The sequence below is a fragment of the Anomaloglossus baeobatrachus genome, chromosome 5 (genome assembly GCF_048569485.1).
Source record: "Anomaloglossus baeobatrachus isolate aAnoBae1 chromosome 5, aAnoBae1.hap1, whole genome shotgun sequence".
NCBI lineage: Eukaryota > Metazoa > Chordata > Amphibia > Anura > Aromobatidae > Anomaloglossus > Anomaloglossus baeobatrachus.
In genome coordinates, this window is record NC_134357.1 from 419,110,833 (window position 1) to 419,131,471 (window position 20,639).

The 20,639-nt window shown below is 46.0% G+C and overlaps 1 protein-coding gene across 2 annotated transcripts in view; it reads right to left on the reverse strand.

Moving 5' to 3' along the window:
- Positions 1–8,260: 8,260 nt before the first annotated feature.
- Positions 8,261–20,639, reverse strand: part of NSF (N-ethylmaleimide sensitive factor, vesicle fusing ATPase) — a 104,017-nt gene continuing 91,638 nt past the window's right edge. For both annotated transcript variants that reach the window (XM_075350295.1, XM_075350294.1), the window contains 9 exons: positions 13,178–13,273; positions 12,747–12,903; positions 12,523–12,656; positions 11,535–11,601; positions 11,376–11,455; positions 11,103–11,237; positions 10,902–11,015; positions 10,234–10,289; positions 8,261–9,224 (listed from right to left, as the gene is read on the reverse strand). In XM_075350295.1, coding sequence (XP_075206410.1) covers positions 9,197–9,224; positions 10,234–10,289; positions 10,902–11,015; positions 11,103–11,237; positions 11,376–11,455; positions 11,535–11,601; positions 12,523–12,656; positions 12,747–12,903; positions 13,178–13,273 — 867 coding nt within the window. In that variant the 3' untranslated portion in view covers positions 8,261–9,196. The remainder of the gene's footprint in view (positions 9,225–10,233; positions 10,290–10,901; positions 11,016–11,102; positions 11,238–11,375; positions 11,456–11,534; positions 11,602–12,522; positions 12,657–12,746; positions 12,904–13,177; positions 13,274–20,639) is intronic.

Here is a 20,639-nt window from a genome sequence, read left to right on the forward strand (position 1 = left end):
ATTCCAGCTGCAAGAACTGTAAGGCAATAACCCCTGCCTAGATGCCACTAAGGCTAAACTAGGCTTTCTCCAGTAACTCTTCCACTAAATGCAGCTAAGGCCATGAGCGCACTAGAAAGTGACTTTTTCGCAAGGAAAATCCAGACCCTCTTAAAAAATCTCGCACCTGTGGTAAAAAACTGCACCAAAACCGCAACGAAATCTGCATGCGGTTTTGCCGCAGTTTGTTGCGGATTTGCTGCTGGTTGGTCCCTGCGGATTTTTACCATTATCTATGGCAAAAACCACAGATACCTGCGGAAAAGAAGTGACATGCACATTAATTCCGCAGCGGAAAATCCGCAAGTAAATCCGCAGGTATAAAAAAACGCAGTGTGCGGTTTTTTTTATACTCATAGGTTTTGCTGGGGATTGACTGCAGAAATGTTAGACACATTTTCTGCAGCAAATCCGCTGTAAAATCCGTGGTAAATCCGCACCATGCGCACATAGCCTAAGAGCATTATTATTAGGGAATAAAATGGATTGTTAACGTTGCAGCAGCAAGGACAGAAAGGCAATAATCCTTGCCTGGTTACAGTACCTCTAATACACTATCTCTGCACTAAATGCAGCTAAGAGTGGTACAATTAGAGAATAGAATAGACAAGACTTCGCCAGGAAAATTCCCTTTTTCTTTGTCGCTCCATTGGGAGACCCAGACAATTGGGACGTCCAAGAGCAGTCCCTGGGTGGGTAAAAGAATACCTCAATAAAAGGAGCCGAAAAACGGCCCCCTCTTACAGGTGGGCAACCGCCGCCTGGAGGACTCGCCTACCTAGATGGCGTCTGCCGAAGCATAGGCATGCACTTGATAGTGCTTCGTGAAAGTGTGCAGACTAGACCACGTAGCTGCCTGACACACCTGCTGAGCCGTCGCCCGGTGCCGCAAAGCCCAGGACGCACCTACGGCTCTGGTAGAATGGGCTTTCAACCCTGAAGGAAGTGGAAGCCCAGAAGAACGGTAGGCCTCGAGAATCGGTTCCTTGATCCACCGAGCCAAGGTTGACTTGGAGGCCTGAGAGCCCTTACGCTGGCCAGCGACAAGGACAAAGAGCGCGTCTGAACGGCGCAGGGGCGCCGTGTGAGACACGTAGAACCGAAGTGCTCTCACTAGATCCAAAGAGTGCAAATCCTTTTCACACTGGTGAATTGGATTAGGGCAAAAGGAAGGCAAGGAGATATCCTGATTTAGATGAAAAGGGGATACCACCTTAGGGAGAAATTCCGGGACAGGACGCAGAACCACCTTATCCTGGTGGAAAACCAGGAAGGGGGCTTTGCATGACAGCGCTGCAAGCTCAGACACTCTCCGAAGTGATGTGACCGCCACCAGGAAGGCCACCTTCTGAGAAAGACGGGAGAGAGAGACATCCCGCAGCGGCTCAAAAGGCGGCTTTTGAAGAGCCGTCAGAACCCTGTTAAGATCCCAAGGTTCCAACGGACGTTTGTAAGGTGGGACCATGTGGCAAACCCCCTGCAGGAACGTGCGGACCTGCGGAAGCCTGGCTAGACGCTTTTGAAAAACACGGAGAGCGCCGACACTTGGCCCTTGAGAGAGCCGAGGGACAAACCCTTGTCCATTCCAGATTGTAGGAATGAAAGAAATGTGGGTAAAGCAAACGGCCATAGAGGAAAACCGTTATCAGAGCACCAGGATAAGAAGATTTCCCAAGACCTGTAATAGATTTTGGCGGACGTTGGCTTCCTGGCTTGTCTCATGGTGGCAATGACATCCTGAGATAACCCTGAAGACGCTAGGAGCCAGGACTCAATGGCCACACAGTCAGAATTCAGATGGAAAAACGGCCCTTGTGACAGCAAGTCTGGGCGGTCTGGAAGCGCCCACGGTTGACCCACCGTGAGATGCCACAGATCCGGATACCACGACTCGGCCAGTCTGGAGCGACGAGAATGGCGCGACGGCAGTCGGACCGGATCTTGCGTAGTACTCTGGGCAGCATCGCCAGAAGGGGAAACACATATGGCAGTCGAAACTGCGACCAATCCTGGACCAGAGTGTCCGCTGCCAGAGCTCTGTGATCCTGAGACCGTGCCATGAAGGCCGGGACCATGTTGTTGTGTCGTGACGCCATGAGATCTACGTCCGGCGTTCCCCAGCGGCGACCGATCTCTCGAAACACGTCTGGGTGAAGAGACCATTCCCCCGCGTCCATGCCCTGACGACTGAGAAAATCTGCTTCCCAGTTTTCAACGCCCGGGATGTGAACTGCGGAGATGGTGGAGCCTGTGACTTCCACCCACTGCAGAATCCGCCCGACTTCCTGGAAGGCTTGACGACTGCGAGTGCCGCCTTGGTGGTTGATGTAGGCGACGGCAGTGGCGTTGTCCGACTGGATTCGGATCTGTCTGCCCTTCAGCCACCGATGGAAACCAATAGGGCTAGATATACTGCCCTTATCTCCAGAATATTGATCTGAAGGAACGATTCTATTGGAGTCCAGGTTCCTTGAGCCCTGTGGTGGAGAAAAACCGCTCCCCAACCTGACAGGCTCGCGTCCGTGGTGACCACGGCCCAGGTTGGGGGGAGGAAGAATTTTCCCCGAGACAGAGATGTGGGTAGGAGCCACCACTGAAGTGATGTTTTGGCTGCAAGTGAAAGAGAGATGTTCTTGTCGAGGGAAGCCGAACTCTTGTCCCATTTGCGAAGAATGTCCCATTGGAGTGGCCGTAGATGGAATTGCGCGAACGGCACTGCCTCCATAGCTGCAACCATCTTCCCCAGGAAGTGCATGAGGCGCCTTAAGGGGTGTGACTGACTCTGAAGAAGTGACTGCACCCCCGCCTGCAGAGAAAGCTGTTTGTCCCGCGGTAGCTTGACTAACGCTGGCTGGGTATGAAACTCCATCCCGAGGTAAGTCAGTGATTGGGTCGGCGTCAACTTGGATTTCGGGAAATTGATGATCCACCCGAACTGCTGGAGAGTCGCCAGAGTGACGGTAAGACTTTGTTGACACGCCACCCGAGAAGGGGCCCTGACTAGGAGATCGTCCAAGTATGGAATCACCGAGTGGCCCTGAGAGTGCAGGACTGCCACGACGGATGCCATGACTTTGGTGAAGACCCGTGGGGCTGTCGCCAGGCCGAAGGGCAATGCGACGAACTGGAGGTGTTCGTCCCCGATGGCGAAACGCAGGAGACGTTGATGTTCGGGTGCGATCGGCACATGGAGATAAGCATCCTTGATGTCGATCGATGCTAGGAAGTCTCCTTGTGACATCGAGGCGATGACCGAGCGGAGAGATTCCATCCGAAACCGTCTGGTTCTCACATGTCTGTTGAGCAGCTTGAGGTCCAGAACGGGACGGAATTACCCGTCCTTTTTTGGCACCACGAACAAGTTGGAGTAAAATCCGCGACCACGTTCCTGAAGGGGAACGGGAATCACAACTCCTTCCATCTTTAGAGGAGCCCGTGATCCACGGGAGGGTGTATAGGCAGAGGGGAGGGGTTACACTTTTTTAAAAGTGTAATACTTTGTGTGGCCTCCGGAGGCAGAAGCGACAAAAAGGAATTTTAGATTTTACGTTGCAGCAGCAAAGACTGTAAGGCAATAATCCCTATCAAGGTGCATCTAATACGATATTCCTTCTCCTGCAGCTCTCCCTACACTAAATTTTTGGTTTTACCTTGCAGCAGCAAGACTTGTAAAACAATAATCCCCGCCAACATGCCTCTAATACACTCTCTCTTCTCCAGCAGCTAGCTCTGCACTAAATACAGCTAAGAGCAGTATTATTAGAGAAAAGAAGACCTGAAAAGGACTTTCGGTTTTATGTTGCAGCAGCAAGGACTATAAGGCAATAATCCCTACCTAGATGCTTGTAATACACTATCTCTTCTTCAGTAGCCAGGCCTAAAGCTGGGTTCACACATAGCGACAGCGACAAGGACATCGCTGTTACGTCACCATTTTCTGTGACGTAACAGCGACCTTGTAAGTTGCTGTTATGATCGCTGCTTAGCTGTCAAACACAGCGACGCAGCAGCGATCATAACGTCGCTACATGTGCAGAGAGCAGGGAGCCGCGCACACTGCTTAGCGCTGGCTCCTTGCTCTCCTAGCTACAGTACACATCGGGTTAATTAACCCGATGTGTACTGCAGCTACATGTCACAGTGCAGAGAGCAGGGAGCCGCGCACACTGCTTAGCGCTGGCTCCTTGCTCTCCTAGCTACAGTACACATAGGGTTAATTACCCGATGCGTACTGCAGCTACATGTGCACAGAGCAGGAGCCGGCACTAGCAGCAATAGCGGCGGAGGCTGGTAACGAAGGTAAATATCGGGTAACCAGGGAAAGTTCTTCCCTTGGTTACCCGATGTTTACAGTGGTTACAGCTTTCCGCAGCTGCCAGACGCCGGCTCCTGCTCCCTGCTCGCTTCATTTCGTCGCTCTCTTGCTATCACACACAGCGATGTGTGCTTCACAGCGGGAGAGCGACGACGAAAAAATGAAGCAGGACATTCAGCAACGACCTCACAGCAGGGGCCAGCTCGTTGCTGGATGTCACACACAGCGACGGGACGTCGCTGCAACATCACAGAAAATGGTGACGTAGCAGCGACGTCGTTGTCGTCGTCGCTGTGTGTGACACCACCTTAAGGCCCCTTCACACACTGCAACATCGCTAGCGAGATCGCTGTAACGTCACCGGTTTTGTGACGTAATAGGGACCTCCCCAGCGACATTGCAGTGTGTGACACGCACCAGCGACCTGGCCCCTGTTGTGAGGTTGCTGATCGCTACAAGTCGTTCAGGACCATTCTTTGGTCCTTTGTTTCCCACTGCGCAGCATGTATCGGTGTGTTTGACACCATTACAACAACGTCGTTAGCGACCTAGCCCATAGGCGTGCTATAGCGTTCCCTTTCCAGCGAAGTCGTTCTGTAGGTCCGTATCGCTGCTGCGTCGTTGGCCAGATTTGCCTGTTTGACAGCTCACCAGCGACTGTTAGAGACTTTCCAGCGATCCCGGCCAGGTCGAGTTCGCTGGTGGGATCGCTAGAAAGTCTCAGTGTGTAAAGGTGCCTCTACACTAAATGCAGCAAACAGCGGTATTATTAGAGAATACAATAGATTTCTTCGCATGGCAGCAGCAAAGATGGTAAGGCAATAATCACTCTAACTTACTATTCCTTCTCCGGCGGCTCTCCCTACACTGTTTCCAGATTAGAATGAGCCAAGCAGCGCATCACTGGAACTTATATATAGACCTGATGATGCAATGTGGCTGACCAATGACAATAATGTAACTAATGTCATTAGCCAACACGGCTACCGCATTATAGTGATTGGCATTCAATCCTTGCATGTTTAGTGGCTGGAAAAAGCTATGAAACATGCGGGACAGGGACTCTAGCATGGCGTTTGAGCACCAGGTATATTTGATCGAGTAGAGAACATGCCCGAGCATTCTGATGCTCGATAGAACACAGAACAGTGACGCGCACGCTCCCCCTTCACTAGTTGGCATGTGATTGTCTCTATGCAAATTGCATATAGAGCGGCGGTAATGTGACAAGGGCAGAGTATGAAAACATCTGAATCCTAATATATTACACAATGCTAATTGCTGATATTGAAAGGAAATTTCAAGTCACAGAGACAGGAGAGTCTGGGAATACAAACTTATGATGACCTTTGACACATTCAAAGCAGGAATGAATGTATCACATGGATTTATGTCTTTTTACATCAATTAAGAGATGTGCTCCTCAGGCCATCTGGGGGCATCACAACTCTGGACCAGACCTCATTCAGAGGTCAATAAAACCTTCATACACATTATCTATAAACTGCTGCAATATTTACTGCCACAACAGTTTGTCCCCTTGCCATAGTGATAGTTCTGCTTCACATAACATGTCTTATTTACTGCTGCATTCTATGTCCTGTTGTGTATAAATATGTGACTTTTTAGATTTTGTATTAGACTGAGCCTGATGAAGAGACCTGCGTAGTCTCGAAAGCTTGCTATTACCATCTTTTCAGTTAGCCATTAAAAGGTATGACTATCAGTTCTTCTAAACAAACTCTTTTTTGTTAGAAGTCAGAGAGAAATGTCCTGGACATCTCTTTAAAGGTAACTTGTCACCTCGAGAAACATTTAATTTGCAGATATTGGGTTAACCTGCAGATCAATAGCATTTGAAGCCTGGTTAGCATGTTTAATGGAAAAGCGTTGACTACGGGGAGAACATTGAGTTTTATTCTTTCTGCAGCTACTTGCAAAGAGCCATTACAGTCACCACTAACTGCAAAGTGAGCATGCAGTAATAAAGTGAAGGCATGTTGATTGTGACATCTTCCAAGGGGCCCAACCTCAAGCTTTATAGTGACAAACATGGCATTAACACATGGCAACCCATCAGATACCCGCAACAGTGTCACAGGAGGCCTGATAGGAGTGTGTGAGTGCATGCATCTAAATGCCGCTGCTACTGATTGACAAGGGCATTTAAATACTGAAAAACATAGCAATCAAGGCTAGCTCTGATCACAATTATTAGACTGGGGACACAGAGATTTATTGCGAGTCAATTGCATAACACTCGGCTACCGCTCTGCCGGTGTAAGCCGAGTGTTATGCAAGTGTCAAGCCACGGTGCTGCGTTCACATCACAGCCGCGGAGGGAGGGATGGGTGCTGCGGAGGAGAGGGAGGGAAAAATCTCCCTATTTCCTCCATTATCACTACAATCTATTACATACGGGTACCTTACAAGACAACATACAATTTCAAATACACAGACGCAGACATGCACACATACAGCAGAAAGGTATGTACATAGTATTCAGATATGCACATACATGCAGACCAGCACAAATACAGTATACAGAAATGCACACATACAGCACACAGGCAAGTACACGCAGAAGGGGATCTAGGTTTTCTGGCACGCAAAGCAAGAATACAGTTTGCTGCCCCCCGATAAAGCAGTTTGAGCAGTTGGCATGTGACCGCTCATATGCTATTTGCGTACTTACAGTCATGTGCTGACTAGCTGCTCTTCCTAATTCGGCACACAACCTAGTATGGTGTACTCAAAAAAAAGTCTCCTGTATTAGTACACATGATAAGTTTAAATAAGGTCACAGACAAAGGACAAGGTCCTTCTGAACTATGCACCAATAAGAGCAGTATGGGCGTGAATAGAAATGTGAAATGTCCACTCCCAGTCAGTGTTATTTAATCACCATGACATCAAAATTAAAATACAGGATCGATACCACAGGAACAAAATGGATTTTGTTCTCTCACATTCATCCCTTTTGTGAACAATTCTGGGTATATCAGGAGGTTTTATTATTAGAGCAACTTAAAGCACATGGAAAAATAAAACGGTCTGAGCAGAAATGGGGTAATATAACCCACTCCTTTAGGTTAGTATAACACTACTCATATAATGTAGGATATCAAAATGGTGAGAGGATTATAAGGTAAGGTTTATGATAGGGTTAATGAAGCCTCTCCAACTGATGTTCTGGCTATAATGTTGGGGAGGCCCTTCAAGAGTACAATTGATATGGATGGAAATATTATGAGTGGAGGGGGTTATTGTGCAGGAGGCTGTGCTAGAAGACTGTGCTCTGACATTTGTTTTTGTATGGTCAGTTGAGATATTGGTCTGAAGCAGTCTCGGTAAACACTCTACGTATCGGGGTGAGGTGTCAGCAGTCACTCCTGTTATCTCCATGCTAGAACCACATGTCGTCAATGTATCTTGTGCACATGGTCCAGAATGGTAGGCTCGATGATCAGATAATAAGCCTTGGTATTTATTGTAGAGGTAGCTTAATTAGCGGTGGGAAGTGCTTTTGGTGTTCCTTGTTCCACATGCCAAGGTAGTGGAATAGTGGTGAATTGCAGGGTATTTTAGTGAAAGGATGCAGAGGCACAGCAGTAGTACATCTTTTTTTTTTTAATCAGCCGCAAACCATGTTCACCTCCGCTCTAACATATGTTCGCTCATAGTGGCATATTTATCAAAACTAGCGCAAAAAAAGAGTCAATCAGTTGTCTATAGCAATCAGATTCCTGCAGATTTGGGTAAAGAAAATCTTTCCTTATATACGAAACAAATTACTATAGGGTACTACGCCTAATTTCCTTTGAACTAGTATTCCACTCAGAAGATACTGTTTTTTTTAAATCAGAGATTATAAAAAAAACAAAACACACTTAAAGAATAACAATATCCGATAAATAATTTATTTATTGCAATAGTTGTCCAGCTGCAATAACCAACAGATCATTTATAACAACATAAAATCCACAATAAAAATATACACATACTGTGGGACGGCAGATATGACATGTGTCTGAAGATTGGGGGATTTAAGTAGGGGTAAAGCAGCCACAGAACCACAGCACATGTCACCTATGGGAAAGACACTGAAAGGTGGGGGAGGTCAAGAGAGGAGAAGGGACATAAGAAACCCACACAGAGTGTTCACTTCAACTGTGAGCATAGTCAAGCCAGAGAGACATGAGAAATGAGTTTATTCACAACCTGTCTTCCCGATATATAGCACTAATGATAGCTAAACATAACCCTGACCGTTACTTACCTACTGCGCGGGCAGTCAATTTGTGATGTTAACGAATGCCCAACAATTAACTAGTAAATCAGTATATTGTATGGGTAAGACATTCAAATATGTCTGTACTCTACAAGCTGTACAATTTTGACATCAACCCAATGGGAAGATAAATCAACATGGCTACTGGAATATGGCTAAATCACCACAGCTTTGCATTGATGTAGGGTAGATGTACGGTTACCGCTAGCCTGTCTTGTGCAGTGATTCCACCAGAAGATCAATGGTGGCACTAAAGACATGCATTAATGAAGACATTACAGTGTTGTTACATTGTGGGTACATCATGGTTGCAGGATGGCACCGCATCCTGTGCAATCGGAAGCTGGGTGAACGGAGAAGAGATCTGAATGGCTTAGACAAAGCATAGTATAGAATTACATGCACATCCCGAGTGATACAGAAATTAGGGAGTCCGTGGTGTGCTTCTAGAATCCGACCTTCCCAGAAACAGCCAGTGGTGGGTGGAATGTTACTTGTTCAGATGATGATGACGACGACGACACCTTCCCCCAGTGCCCCTGCCCCACCAGTTAATCGTAGGCACGATGCACTGGATCTCTACAAAACAGAAAAAACGATTTTAGTTGGAGATTGTTTGAAAAGAAATCTTAACAATTGGCAATATCTGGCATTCAGATAAGGAGAAGGCATCTTGATCTAAGTGTCTTTTTTGCATACTGATCATAGTGCAAAGTAGGATGCAATTGGTCCATCTTGGAGCATCTTCAGACTGCCTGGTCTAAGATTACGCTGTCTAAGGGTAAGTTCACACTTCCGTTGTTTTGCATCAGTCCCAATCCGTTGCCTTGAGGAATTACGGTACCCTGCAAAATATTTTGCAGGAATCCATTTTTTCCCCATAGACTTCTATTAGCGATGGATTGTGATTGATGGCCTTGCGTTGAATCCTCTGTGTGACTATCAGTCGTTTACTGACTGACCGTCAGGCGGGAGCAACGCTGAATGTAACGTTTTTTGTGTGCGGCGGATCGTTTTTTTTACTGTGAGGTGAGCATGCGCACAGTAAAAAACCATGATCGGCTGTAAATTCAGTTCCAGCGGCCGGAACGATCAGCTAATCGCCTGGAGGCCGGCTATTGTGAATGATCAGCTGATCGCCCGGCTATTGTGAACGATCAGCTGATCGTTCACAAAAGCCATCCGCTGGGCGATCAGCTGATCATTCACAATAGCCGGCCCCGGTAAAACAGTAAAAAAAAAAAAAAAAAAAAAAAAAAAAAACAAAAGAAAAAACAAAGGATCGTTTTTTGCAACATCAGTCACATCAGTTGTGCCACTATCTACAACGCATCCGTTGCATCAGTCACACAACTGATTTTGACTGATGCAAAACAACGGAAGTGTCAACTTAACGTAACTATTAAACAGCCATGTTCTCCAATCTGTTATATCTGCTGCTGAGCCTGAAGGAGTGGAGCGTAACAGTCATCTTTGTGCTGTACTCCACCTCTTAGGTCATGCACGAAAGCATGATGTTCAAATATAAAGGATAGAATTGCACTTCTGCTAACCCATATACCAAATACCTCGCATAATATAAACTTACGAAGCTTCTTCTTTCAGCAAAGCCAGGAACTTCCTGACGCGATACTCTGGATCCATCTTAAACATAAAAATAGAAAACATTATTGAAAATTAAGCATAAATCAGAACCCAGTATCTTTGAAGAAAGCTTTTAGGGTCAGTGAGGATCAAGTATCATCAACTGGCACTGGTGACAAAAAGTACAATTGGTTTGGCCTAGTCTGTGGAAGTCAGGAAATTTTGGAACTTTAAAGTCCCTCAATGCAACACAGAAATGAAGGGTGAGATAAGTGAGCATTTTTAATATGTAAACCATACTAAGAAACTGCTGTGCAAGCTGTTCGCTACACATGGAGAAAATAATGTACAAGATAAAGCTATACATTGATCTACACAAGTAAGAAGCGCTGGCTCCTAATGTGTGGTCTGAAAAATCCTTCTGATCAATGGTGTGCCTGGTACCATGGTTCCTGGCAAAGAGGTAACTGAACTAATGTGGTCACGCTCTTTAGCAGATATTTCCATGTTGCCCATTCATTAGAATAGACGGTGAACGCACATGCACAGTATCTCCACTCCAGCAGGTACATGGTCCGACAACCCTTATTCTTTGTACTGGACTCCAATTCAGATGGCATAAATATCTTAACACTTAAAATAAGAATATCCCACCCTACTGTGTGTCCTCACCTGCATGGACATCTCAATTAACATCAGCAGCTTCTTGATACCTATGTAAACCTTCTTGCCCTTCACTTGCTGAGCAATAATACCACGTTCATTGTCCTTGAAACTACCCAAAAGCTGCAGAATAGAAGAAATAAAATACATATAACTGGAAAACAAAACCAAAACAACACACAATACAACCAGTTCATGTGATGAGCTGACCTCCAGCGCCTCCATCAGTTGCTCTCCTGTGCAAATATTAGGAACCTGTATGGTAGTGCTAAAGGCATCCAGCATCTCCATCTCTTGGAGGACATCCTTACGACTGGTGGTGCCAATGATCAACAGTTTACGACCCTGGAGAGAAATGGCAAAATCAGAGACAAGCTCAGCACAATATACCAAAAGTCGTTCAATTCTTCATAATATCCAGGAAGCAGCATCTCCTGAAAGTTGTAGCCCATAGGTGGACAACTCACTAAACATGTCTATTACCTGTGGTGGAGCTTTCTTCAAAAGTACAAGTAATGCCTGGAGCACCAGATTGGAGAAGCGAGGACCAATGGGAACATAATCTGACATAAAAGTAAAATAAAATAGATTATAATCTCATGAGTTATTCATGCACTGATCTGTATAGCTCTGTGGTCTCACCTAGAAGTCTTTCTATATCATCCACCACAACACAACTCAGCTGAGACTTGTAAGCATCATCAAAGATCTGCCGAAAGCCAGAACAATGAATGAATTAGAGGTAAAGGAAAAGTCACTTTTAGGAACCGGACTTCATAATCTCATAAAATGAATTTATATTACAGACTACTAGTCCCTTTAGGTGAAGAGTAGTAGTGTACTTCGATCCTCTGGTCCAATGTAACTAACCATACAATAGGTAGATTCAATTTAATTCTAAATAAAGTGATCAGCAGTCTATCGTAAAGAAGAAACCTGCGTCCTTACAGGGGTTAAGTAGTGGAAACAAATTATCACCTATCTTCACCAATCACCATCATGGAGAATTTTTATTTCTCAATATAAAATAGATCAGCAAGTCCCATGACCAACAACCACTTCATTCATTCTCTGATCTATGGAGCTACCAGAGAAGCAGAGAGCAGCATTCGGCCGCCAATAGGGAATTAATGGAACGGCGGTCAAGCATGTGTACTGACGTTCCATTATAACAGGGACAAAAGTGCTGACAATCAGTGGGGGTCCCAGAGGTCAGAACCCTATCGATCAACAAGTTATCATTCTTGCAAGTAGGTGACAACTTGTTTTAACAAGAGAAATCCTTTAAATAGGGTTGAAAAGAAGTAAGAACCATATGTTTTAACAGCTACATAGGAGGGAAAATGAAGATCGATAACATTTTCTCTGAGTATAAGATGTACAGAACAATATTCTGTATATATTGCTCTGTACATCTTATACACAACTTTTTCCTTATACTATGATGCTGCCACCATGTGTGGCAGTGGGGATACTTTTTCGAGGCATTGTATTTTGGTTGGGCTTCAGGTCTAGTCTGCATATTATTATTATACCTCTTTATTATTTAAGCCAATATCTTACTTGATGGATGTAAGATCTGCAAACATACTGAAGCCCAAAAACTAGTGGAAACAAAAATAAGTCATACCTTTTTCATGGCCTGGCATTTGGCAGTCTCAGAGAATCCAATCATCTTCTCTGGTGAGCAGATCTTGATAAAGGGGAAATTGGATTCCTCGGAGATCTTGGCGGCTAGTGCGGTTTTGCCACTATGTGGTGGGCCTGACAACAGAAACTCATGTAAAATCTTGGTTCTAAAAAAACATCCTTTTTAATCAATAGCCCCATTAGAACACAGATTGAAGAACTCACCTTCCAGTAAGACGCTGACCAAAGGTGTGCGATCACTGTTCTTGGTTTGTTGAACAAGTAGCTCACCATCATCAAGGACACGAGTAACGGGGTCACCCCATTTAATGATACCGTTCATAATATAACTTGCATAGTCCTCTTGATTGGTCCCAAAGGCCTAAAAACAAGACATCAATAATCCCAGCTAGGGCTTGCCAATGAAACTGATAAAGGACCCTGACACTGAACTATTGCGTCTGAACAAGTCCAGTATTATGCTCTATGCAATAGCTTCCTACAGACATGATGTGAAACAGTCTATATATCCATAGTGGGAAGCTTGTAGGTCTCCATGTGCCTCTGTACTGTTTTTGCAGATGGCTCTGCATTGTGTATGAGGTTTTGTACCCACAAATGTGTATAAAACGTGGATCAACAGGACAACAACTTACAGGCTTTATGTCATTTTCCAGAGAAGTGAGAAAGTCGCCTCTTGTGACCTGGAGCCGTTCGGCTTTCTCCATATCCACCTCTACTTTGGTGGTTGCCTAATAAGAGAGAGCAAATATCAGTCACGGCTATGAGCAAATCTCATATTGGCAAAAATCTTCATCTATTTTAACAGAGCTTGATTAAGAGGACTAGAGGTTTCAGCTACACATAATAACAGCTGGGCTTTAACTGGTTGACCAGGGGTTTTCTGCACTTGATGGTCCTATGCTAGGAGGCTGGAACCTCAATGCTCAGCTAAAGCTGGATCTGGGGATTTTTTGTCTCAGCATATCAGTTTATATATAGGAGGTGGGAGATAAAGCAGCACAAGTGGGAAAGGACGGGCCCATAACACCATGCAGCTTTTACCAAGGTGGGATCTGAACCCACAACCCCAGCGCACTAGGCTCTTAGGCATCGAGACACTAGAGAAAGAAAAAAAAATAAAAAATACGTAGGAAAACGGCAAGAACCACACGTCCACCAGCTCATCTGCATACATTAGGGGGAGAACTCTGATTGGTTGACAACTAGAAATGTTCTGTCTGTACCACTTCTCATTGGCTGATAACTCGGGGAGTGTCCTGCCTAGCCCCACCCTTGATATTGATTGGCTGGTTTCTGCCTGTAATGTACATAGACAGCTGTAAATCAGGATCTCACAGATACTGAGGCCTACACAGTTCAACATCATCACTGAGAAGACTAGCAGAGCTGCAGCAAATAGTTTTGATGTAGACCCTTTTCTATCTCAGGAAACAGAGCTATATTGGACAGTATAAAACTGGTGTTCAATTCCCTTTATACCAAGAGGATGAAATGATCAACACATAAATGTATTATCTAAATTTTCTTTCCAATCTCTTAAAATATATGTTGTATTCCATATATTAAACAGGTTGTCCACTTTTGAAGACAAGGCTGACTGACAGATTCTCAGTTAAAGGGAATCTGTCAGCAGGTTTTTGCTACTTCATCTGGGAGCAGCATAATGTAGGCAAATAGACTCTGAATCCAACAATTTTTAACTTAGATTACTGGATGCAGCCGTTCTGACACAATCCAAGGTTTTAGATTTAGCAAAAGCAGCAGAGCTGGGAAGGTTGCTCTCGCCCACCCCAGGCTCTTAATATAGATTGTACAGTGACAGTGAGTTGTCAATCAGAGGAGGGGGCATGCCAGACTGCCATGCGCGTGGCATTGTAGTCCAGTCATGGTAATTAAGCATGTGATAAAGCCTTTACTTTACAGTAAACAACAGCACACACCCTGATAAGAGCGGCATAGCTTTTATTTTTTTAGCTCCTGCAGCATGCTGTCCTCATTTTACATAGCAAAATGATTCTCTTTAAACTCCTCCAGTCCTAAACCCAAATATTATTGCACGCTGGCCTGGATTCATCATTGCCTTTGCATCTGTTTCTTTGCTTAGTTTTATGCCTTTTTGAAGGTTTCTATTTGTACCTCTTTTAACTATTTTATATATGCTTACCAGTTTTTAATTTCTACTATGTGGGCGATATTTAGCGATAAAAGTTTCTACCAGATTTATCAATTGTGACTCTTAAAAAGTGGCAAGATATGGCGCCACTGCATTCCAGTCCACCACAGGTGTATTTTTGAGTACGCAAATAATTTGGCTAAATAATTGCACAATATGCAACTAAACAAATTGCAAAAAAATTGAAACATTTGCCAGCAAGATTCCAGAATATAAAATATACACCGATTTCCATACATGGAGAGTTTACAGCAAACTTTAAGCAGGGTACCCATCTTCACCCTGGGCAAAGCTCTAAATAAAGGGAGTCACTTCAGTACTGAGCAAGATGCACAAGGCTGGGAAAAGCAGAACTAATGGAAGTACAGGGGACCTGTAATTTTCTCCCTTTCGGGTAATAAAGTAAGCGTGAATGGTAACAGAACTAAGATGCCGCTTACATATTGTAAGGTGCTGAAAGACAAGGGATTATGACACTAGGGCAAAGCAGGGGAAGAATAGTCAGAACATCCTGAAATTCGGAGTCTGGACCCTGTCCACTAAATGGTATTGCAGTCTAGTTCATTTTCCCCCTTAAAGAGGACCTGTCACCATGGCAAAAGTAGCTAGTTTTTGTTGTTTTAATATCTCTACTCCATTATTTTGTTTTATTTTTTTTTACTTTTAAATCCGCCATACAGTTTTACACTGGGTGCAGAATTATTAGGCAAGTTGTATTTTAGCGATTTTTTTTATTATTGATCAACAACTATGTTCTCAATCGACCCAAACGACTCAAATATCAAAGCTTAATATTTTTGGAAGTTGAAGTGGGTTTTTGTTTATTTGGCTATCGTAGGAGGCTATTTTTGCAGGTAACTATTACTGTGCAGACTTATTAGGCAACTTAATAAAAACAAAATATATTCCCATCTCACTTGTTTATTTTCAACAGGTAAAGCAATATAACTGCACAAAATTTAGAAATAAACATTTCTGACATGCAAAAACAAAACCCCAAAAAATTAGTGGCCAATATAGCCACCTTTCTTTATGATGACACTCAACAGCCTACCATCTATAGATTCTGTCAGTTGCTTGATCTGTTTACGATCAACATTGCGTGCAGCAGCCACCACAGTCTCCCATACACTGTTCCAGAGGAGAACTGTTTTCCCTCCCTGTAGAGCTCACATTTTATGAGGGACCACAGGTTCTCTATGGGGTTCAGATCAAACGAACAAGGGGGCCAGGTCATTATTTTTTCATCTTTTAGACCTTTACTGGAGTAATTGGATGCATGTGATGGAGCAATGTCCTACATGAAAATCATGTTTTTCTTGAACGATACCAACTTCTTCCTGTACCTCTGCTTGAAGAAGTTGTCTTCCAGAAACTGGCAGTAGATCTGGGAGTTGAGCTTCACTCCATCCTCAACCTAAAAAGGTCCCACAAGTTCATCTTTGATGATACCAGCCCATACCAGTACCCCACCTCCACCTTGCAGGCATCTAAGTCGGAGTGGAGCTCTCTGCCCTTTACTGATCCAGCCTTTGGCCCATCAAGAGTCACTCATTTCATCAGTCCATAAAACCTTTGAAAAATCAGTCTTAAGATATTTCTTGGCCCAGTCTTGACGTTTTATCTTATGTTTCTTGTTCAAAGGTGGTTTTTCAGCCTTCCTTACCTTAGCCATGTCCCTGAGTATGGAACACCTTGTGCTTTTTGATACTCCAGTAATGTTTCAGCTCTGAAATATGGCAAAACTGGTGGCAAATGGCATCTTGGCAGCTTTACGCTTGATTTTCCTCAATTCATGGGCAGTTATTTTGTGCTTTTTTTTGCCTAACACGCTTCTTTAGACCCTGTTGGCTATTTGCCATAAAACGCTTGATTGTTCGGTGATCACGCTTCAAAAGTTTGGCAATTTCATGACTGCTGCATCCCTCTGCAAGAAATCTCACAATTTTGGACTTTTCAGAGCCCATCAAATCTCTCTTCTGACCCATTTTGCCAATGGAAAGGAAGTTGCCTAATAAGTATGCACCCCTTATATAGGGTGTTGATGTCATTACACCGCACCCGTCCTCATTACAGAGATGCACATCACCTGATCTACTTAATTGGTAGTTGGCTCTCAAGCCTATACAGCTTGGAGTAGGACAGCATGTATAAAAATTATCATGTGATCAAAATACTCATTTGCCTAATAAGTCTGCACACAGTGTAGAGCTATGGGCCTTTTTATCCAGGGCTAATTTTTATGGTTTTTATCAAGTAGGCATTGCTCACAGTGTAATAATGAAAAGCAGCCAAAAGACACCACCCCAGAGAATACTGTGAGAAATGCACTCTAGGAAAAGAAGATAAAAGAAGGGAATTTTGTTACTTACCGTAAATTCCTTTTCTTCTAGCTCTTATTGGGAGACCCAGACGATTGGTGTATAGCACTGCCTCCGGAGGCCACACAAAGCAATTACACTAAAAAGTGTAAGGCCCCTCCCCTTCTGGCTATACACCCCCAGTGGGATCACTGGCTCACCAGTTTTAGTGCAAAAGCAAGAAGGAGGAAAGCCAATAACTGGTTTAAACAAATTCTCTCCGAGTAACATCGGAGAACTGAAAACCGTTCAACATGAACAACATGTGTACCCGCAAACAAACCAACAATCCCGAAGGACAACAGGGCGGGTGCTGGGTCTCCCAATAAGAGCTAGAAGAAAAGGAATTTACGGTAAGTAACAAAATTCCCTTCTTCTTCGGCGCTCTATTGGGAGACCCAGACGATTGGGACGTCCAAAAGCTGTCCCTGGGTGGGTAAAGAAATACCTCATGTTAGAGCTGCAAGACAGCCCTCCCCTACGGGGAGGCAACTGCCGCCTGCAGGACTCTTCTACCTAGGCTGGCGTCCGCCGAAGCATAGGTATGCACCTGATAATGTTTGGTGAAAGTGTGCAGACTCGACCAGGTAGCTGCCTGGCACACCTGTTGAGCCGTAGCCTGGTGTCGTAATGCCCAGGATGCACCCACGGCTCTGGTAGAATGGGCCTTCAGCCCTGATGGAACCGGAAGCCCAGCAGAACGGTAGGCTTCAAGAATTGGTTCTTTGATCCATCGAGCCAGGGTGGCTTTAGAAGCCTGCGACCCTTTGCGCTTCCCAGCGACAAGGACAAAGAGTGCATCCGAACGGCGCAAGGGCGCCATGCGGGAAATGTAGATTCTGAGTGCTCTCACCAGATCTAACAAATGTAAATCCTTCTCATACCGATGAACTGCATGAGGACAAAACGAAGGCAAAGAGATATCCTGATTAAGATGAAAAGAGGATACCACCTTCGGGAGAAACTCCTGAATAGGACGCAGCACAACCTTGTCCTGGTGGAAGACCAGGAAGGGAGCCTTGGATGATAGTGCTGCCAGCTCAGACACTCTCCGAAGAGATGTGATCGCTACCAGAAAAGCCACTTTCTGTGATAGTCTAGAAAGTGAAACCTCCTTCAGAGGCTCGAAGGGCGGCTTCTGGAGGGCAACTAGTACCCTGTTCAGATCCCATGGATCTAACGGCCGCTTGTACGGGGGTACGATATGGCAAACCCCCTGTAGGAACGTGCGCACCTTAGGAAGGCGTGCCAAACGCCTCTGAAAAAAGACGGATAGCGCCGAGACCTGACCTTTAAGGGAGCCGAGCGACAAACCTTTTTCTAACCCAGATTGCAGGAAAGAAAGAAAGGTAGGCAATGCAAATGGCCAGGGAGACACTCCCTGAGCAGAGCACCAGGATAAAAATATCCACGTTCTGTGGTAGATCTTAGCAGACGTGGGCTTCCTAGCCTGTCTCATGGTGGCAACGACCCCTTGGGACAATCCTGAAGACGTTAGGATCCAGGACTCAATGGCCACACAGTCAGGTTCAGGGCCGCAGAATTCCGATGGAAAAACGGCCCTTGGGACAGTAAGTCTGGTCGGTCTGGGAGTGCCCACGGTTGGCCGACCGTGAGCTGCCACAGATCCGGATACCACGCCCTCCTCGGCCAGTCTGGGGCGACAAGTATGACGCGGCTGCAATCGGATCTGATTTTGCGTAGCACTCTGGGCAGGAGTGCCAGAGGTGGAAACACATAAGGGAGCCGGAACTGCGACCAATCTTGCACTAGGGCGTCTGCCGCCAGCGCTCTTTGATCGCGAGACCGTGCCATGAAGGTTGGGACCTTGTTGTTGTGCCGTGACGCCATTAGGTCGACGTCCGGCACCCCCCAGCGGCGACAGATTTCCTGAAACACGTCTGGGTGAAGGGACCATTCCCCTGCGTCCATGCCCTGGCGACTGAGGAAGTCTGCTTCCCAGTTTTCTACGCCGGGGATGTGAACCGCGGATATGGTGGAGGCTGTGGCTTCCACCCACATCAGAATCCTCCGGACTTCCTGGAAGGCTTGCCGACTGCGTGTCCCCCCTTGGTGGTTGATGTATGCCACCGCTGTGGAGTTGTCCGACTGAATTCGGATCTGCCTTCCTTCCAGCCACTGCTGGAAGGCTAGTAGGGCAAGATACACTGCTCTGATTTCCAGAACATTGATCTGAAGGGTGGACTCCTGCTGAGACCACGTACCCTGAGCCCTGTGGTGGAGAAAGACTGCTCCCCACCCTAACAGACTCGCATCTGTCGTGACCACCGCCCAAGACGGTGGTAGGAAGGATCTTCCCTGTGATAATGAGGTGGGAAGAAGCCACCACTGCAGAGAGTCTTTGGCCGTCTGGGAAAGGGAGACCTTCCTGTCCAGGGATGTTGACTTCCCGTCCCATTGGCGGAGAATGTCCCATTGAAGTGGACGCAGATGAAACTGCGCAAACGGAACCGCCTCTATTGCCGCCACCATCTTCCCCAGGAAGTGCATGAGGCGTCTTAAGGAGTGCGGCTGACTTTGAAGGAGAGCCTGCACCCCAGTCTGTAGAGACCGCTGCTTGTCCAGCGGAAGTTTCACTATCGCTGAGAGAGTATGAAACTCCATGCCAAGATACGTTAGTGATTGGGTCGGTGACAGATTTGACTTTGGGAAGTTGATGATCCACCCGAACGCCTGGAGAGTCTCCAGTGCAACATTCAGGCTGAGTCGGCATGCCTCTTGAGAGGGTGCCTTGACCAGTAGATCGTCCAAGTAAGGGATCACAGAGTGTCCGTGAGAGTGCAAGACTGCTACCACTGCCGCCATGATCTTGGTGAACACCCGAGGGGCTGTCGCCAGACCAAATGGCAGAGCTACGAACTGAAGATGGTCGTCTCCTATCACGAAGCGTAGGAAGCATTGGTGCTCTGTAGCAATCGGCACGTGGAGATAAGCATCCTTGATGTCTATTGATGCTAGGAAATCTCCTTGAGACATAGAGGCAATGACTGAGCGGAGGGATTCCATCCGGAACCGCCTGGCGTTCACATGCTTGTTGAGCAGTTTTAGGTCCAGAACAGGACGGAAGGAGCCGTCCTTTTTTGGAACCACAAAGAGATTGGAGTAAAATCCTCGCCCCCGTTCGAGAGGGGGGACAGGGATCACGACTCCTTCTGCTCTTAGAGAGTCCACCGCCTGCAGCAGGGCATCTGCTCGGTTGGGGTGTGGGGAGGTTCTGAAGAACCGAAGTGGAGGCCGAGAACTGAACTCGATTCTGTACCCGCGAGACAGAATGTCTGTTACCCACCGGTCTTTGACCTGAGACAGCCAAATGTCGCAAAAGCGGGAGAGCCTGCCACCGACCGAGGATGCGGAGGGAGGAGGCCGAAAGTCATGAGGTAGCCGCTTTGGAAGCGGTTCCTCCATTTGCTTTCCTGGGGCGTGAGTGAGCCCGCCAGGAATCTGAGTTCCCTTGTTCTTTCTGAGTCCTTTTGGACGAGGAGAATTGGGCCTTGCCCGAGCCACGAAAGGACCGAAACCTCGACTGCCACTTTTTCTGTT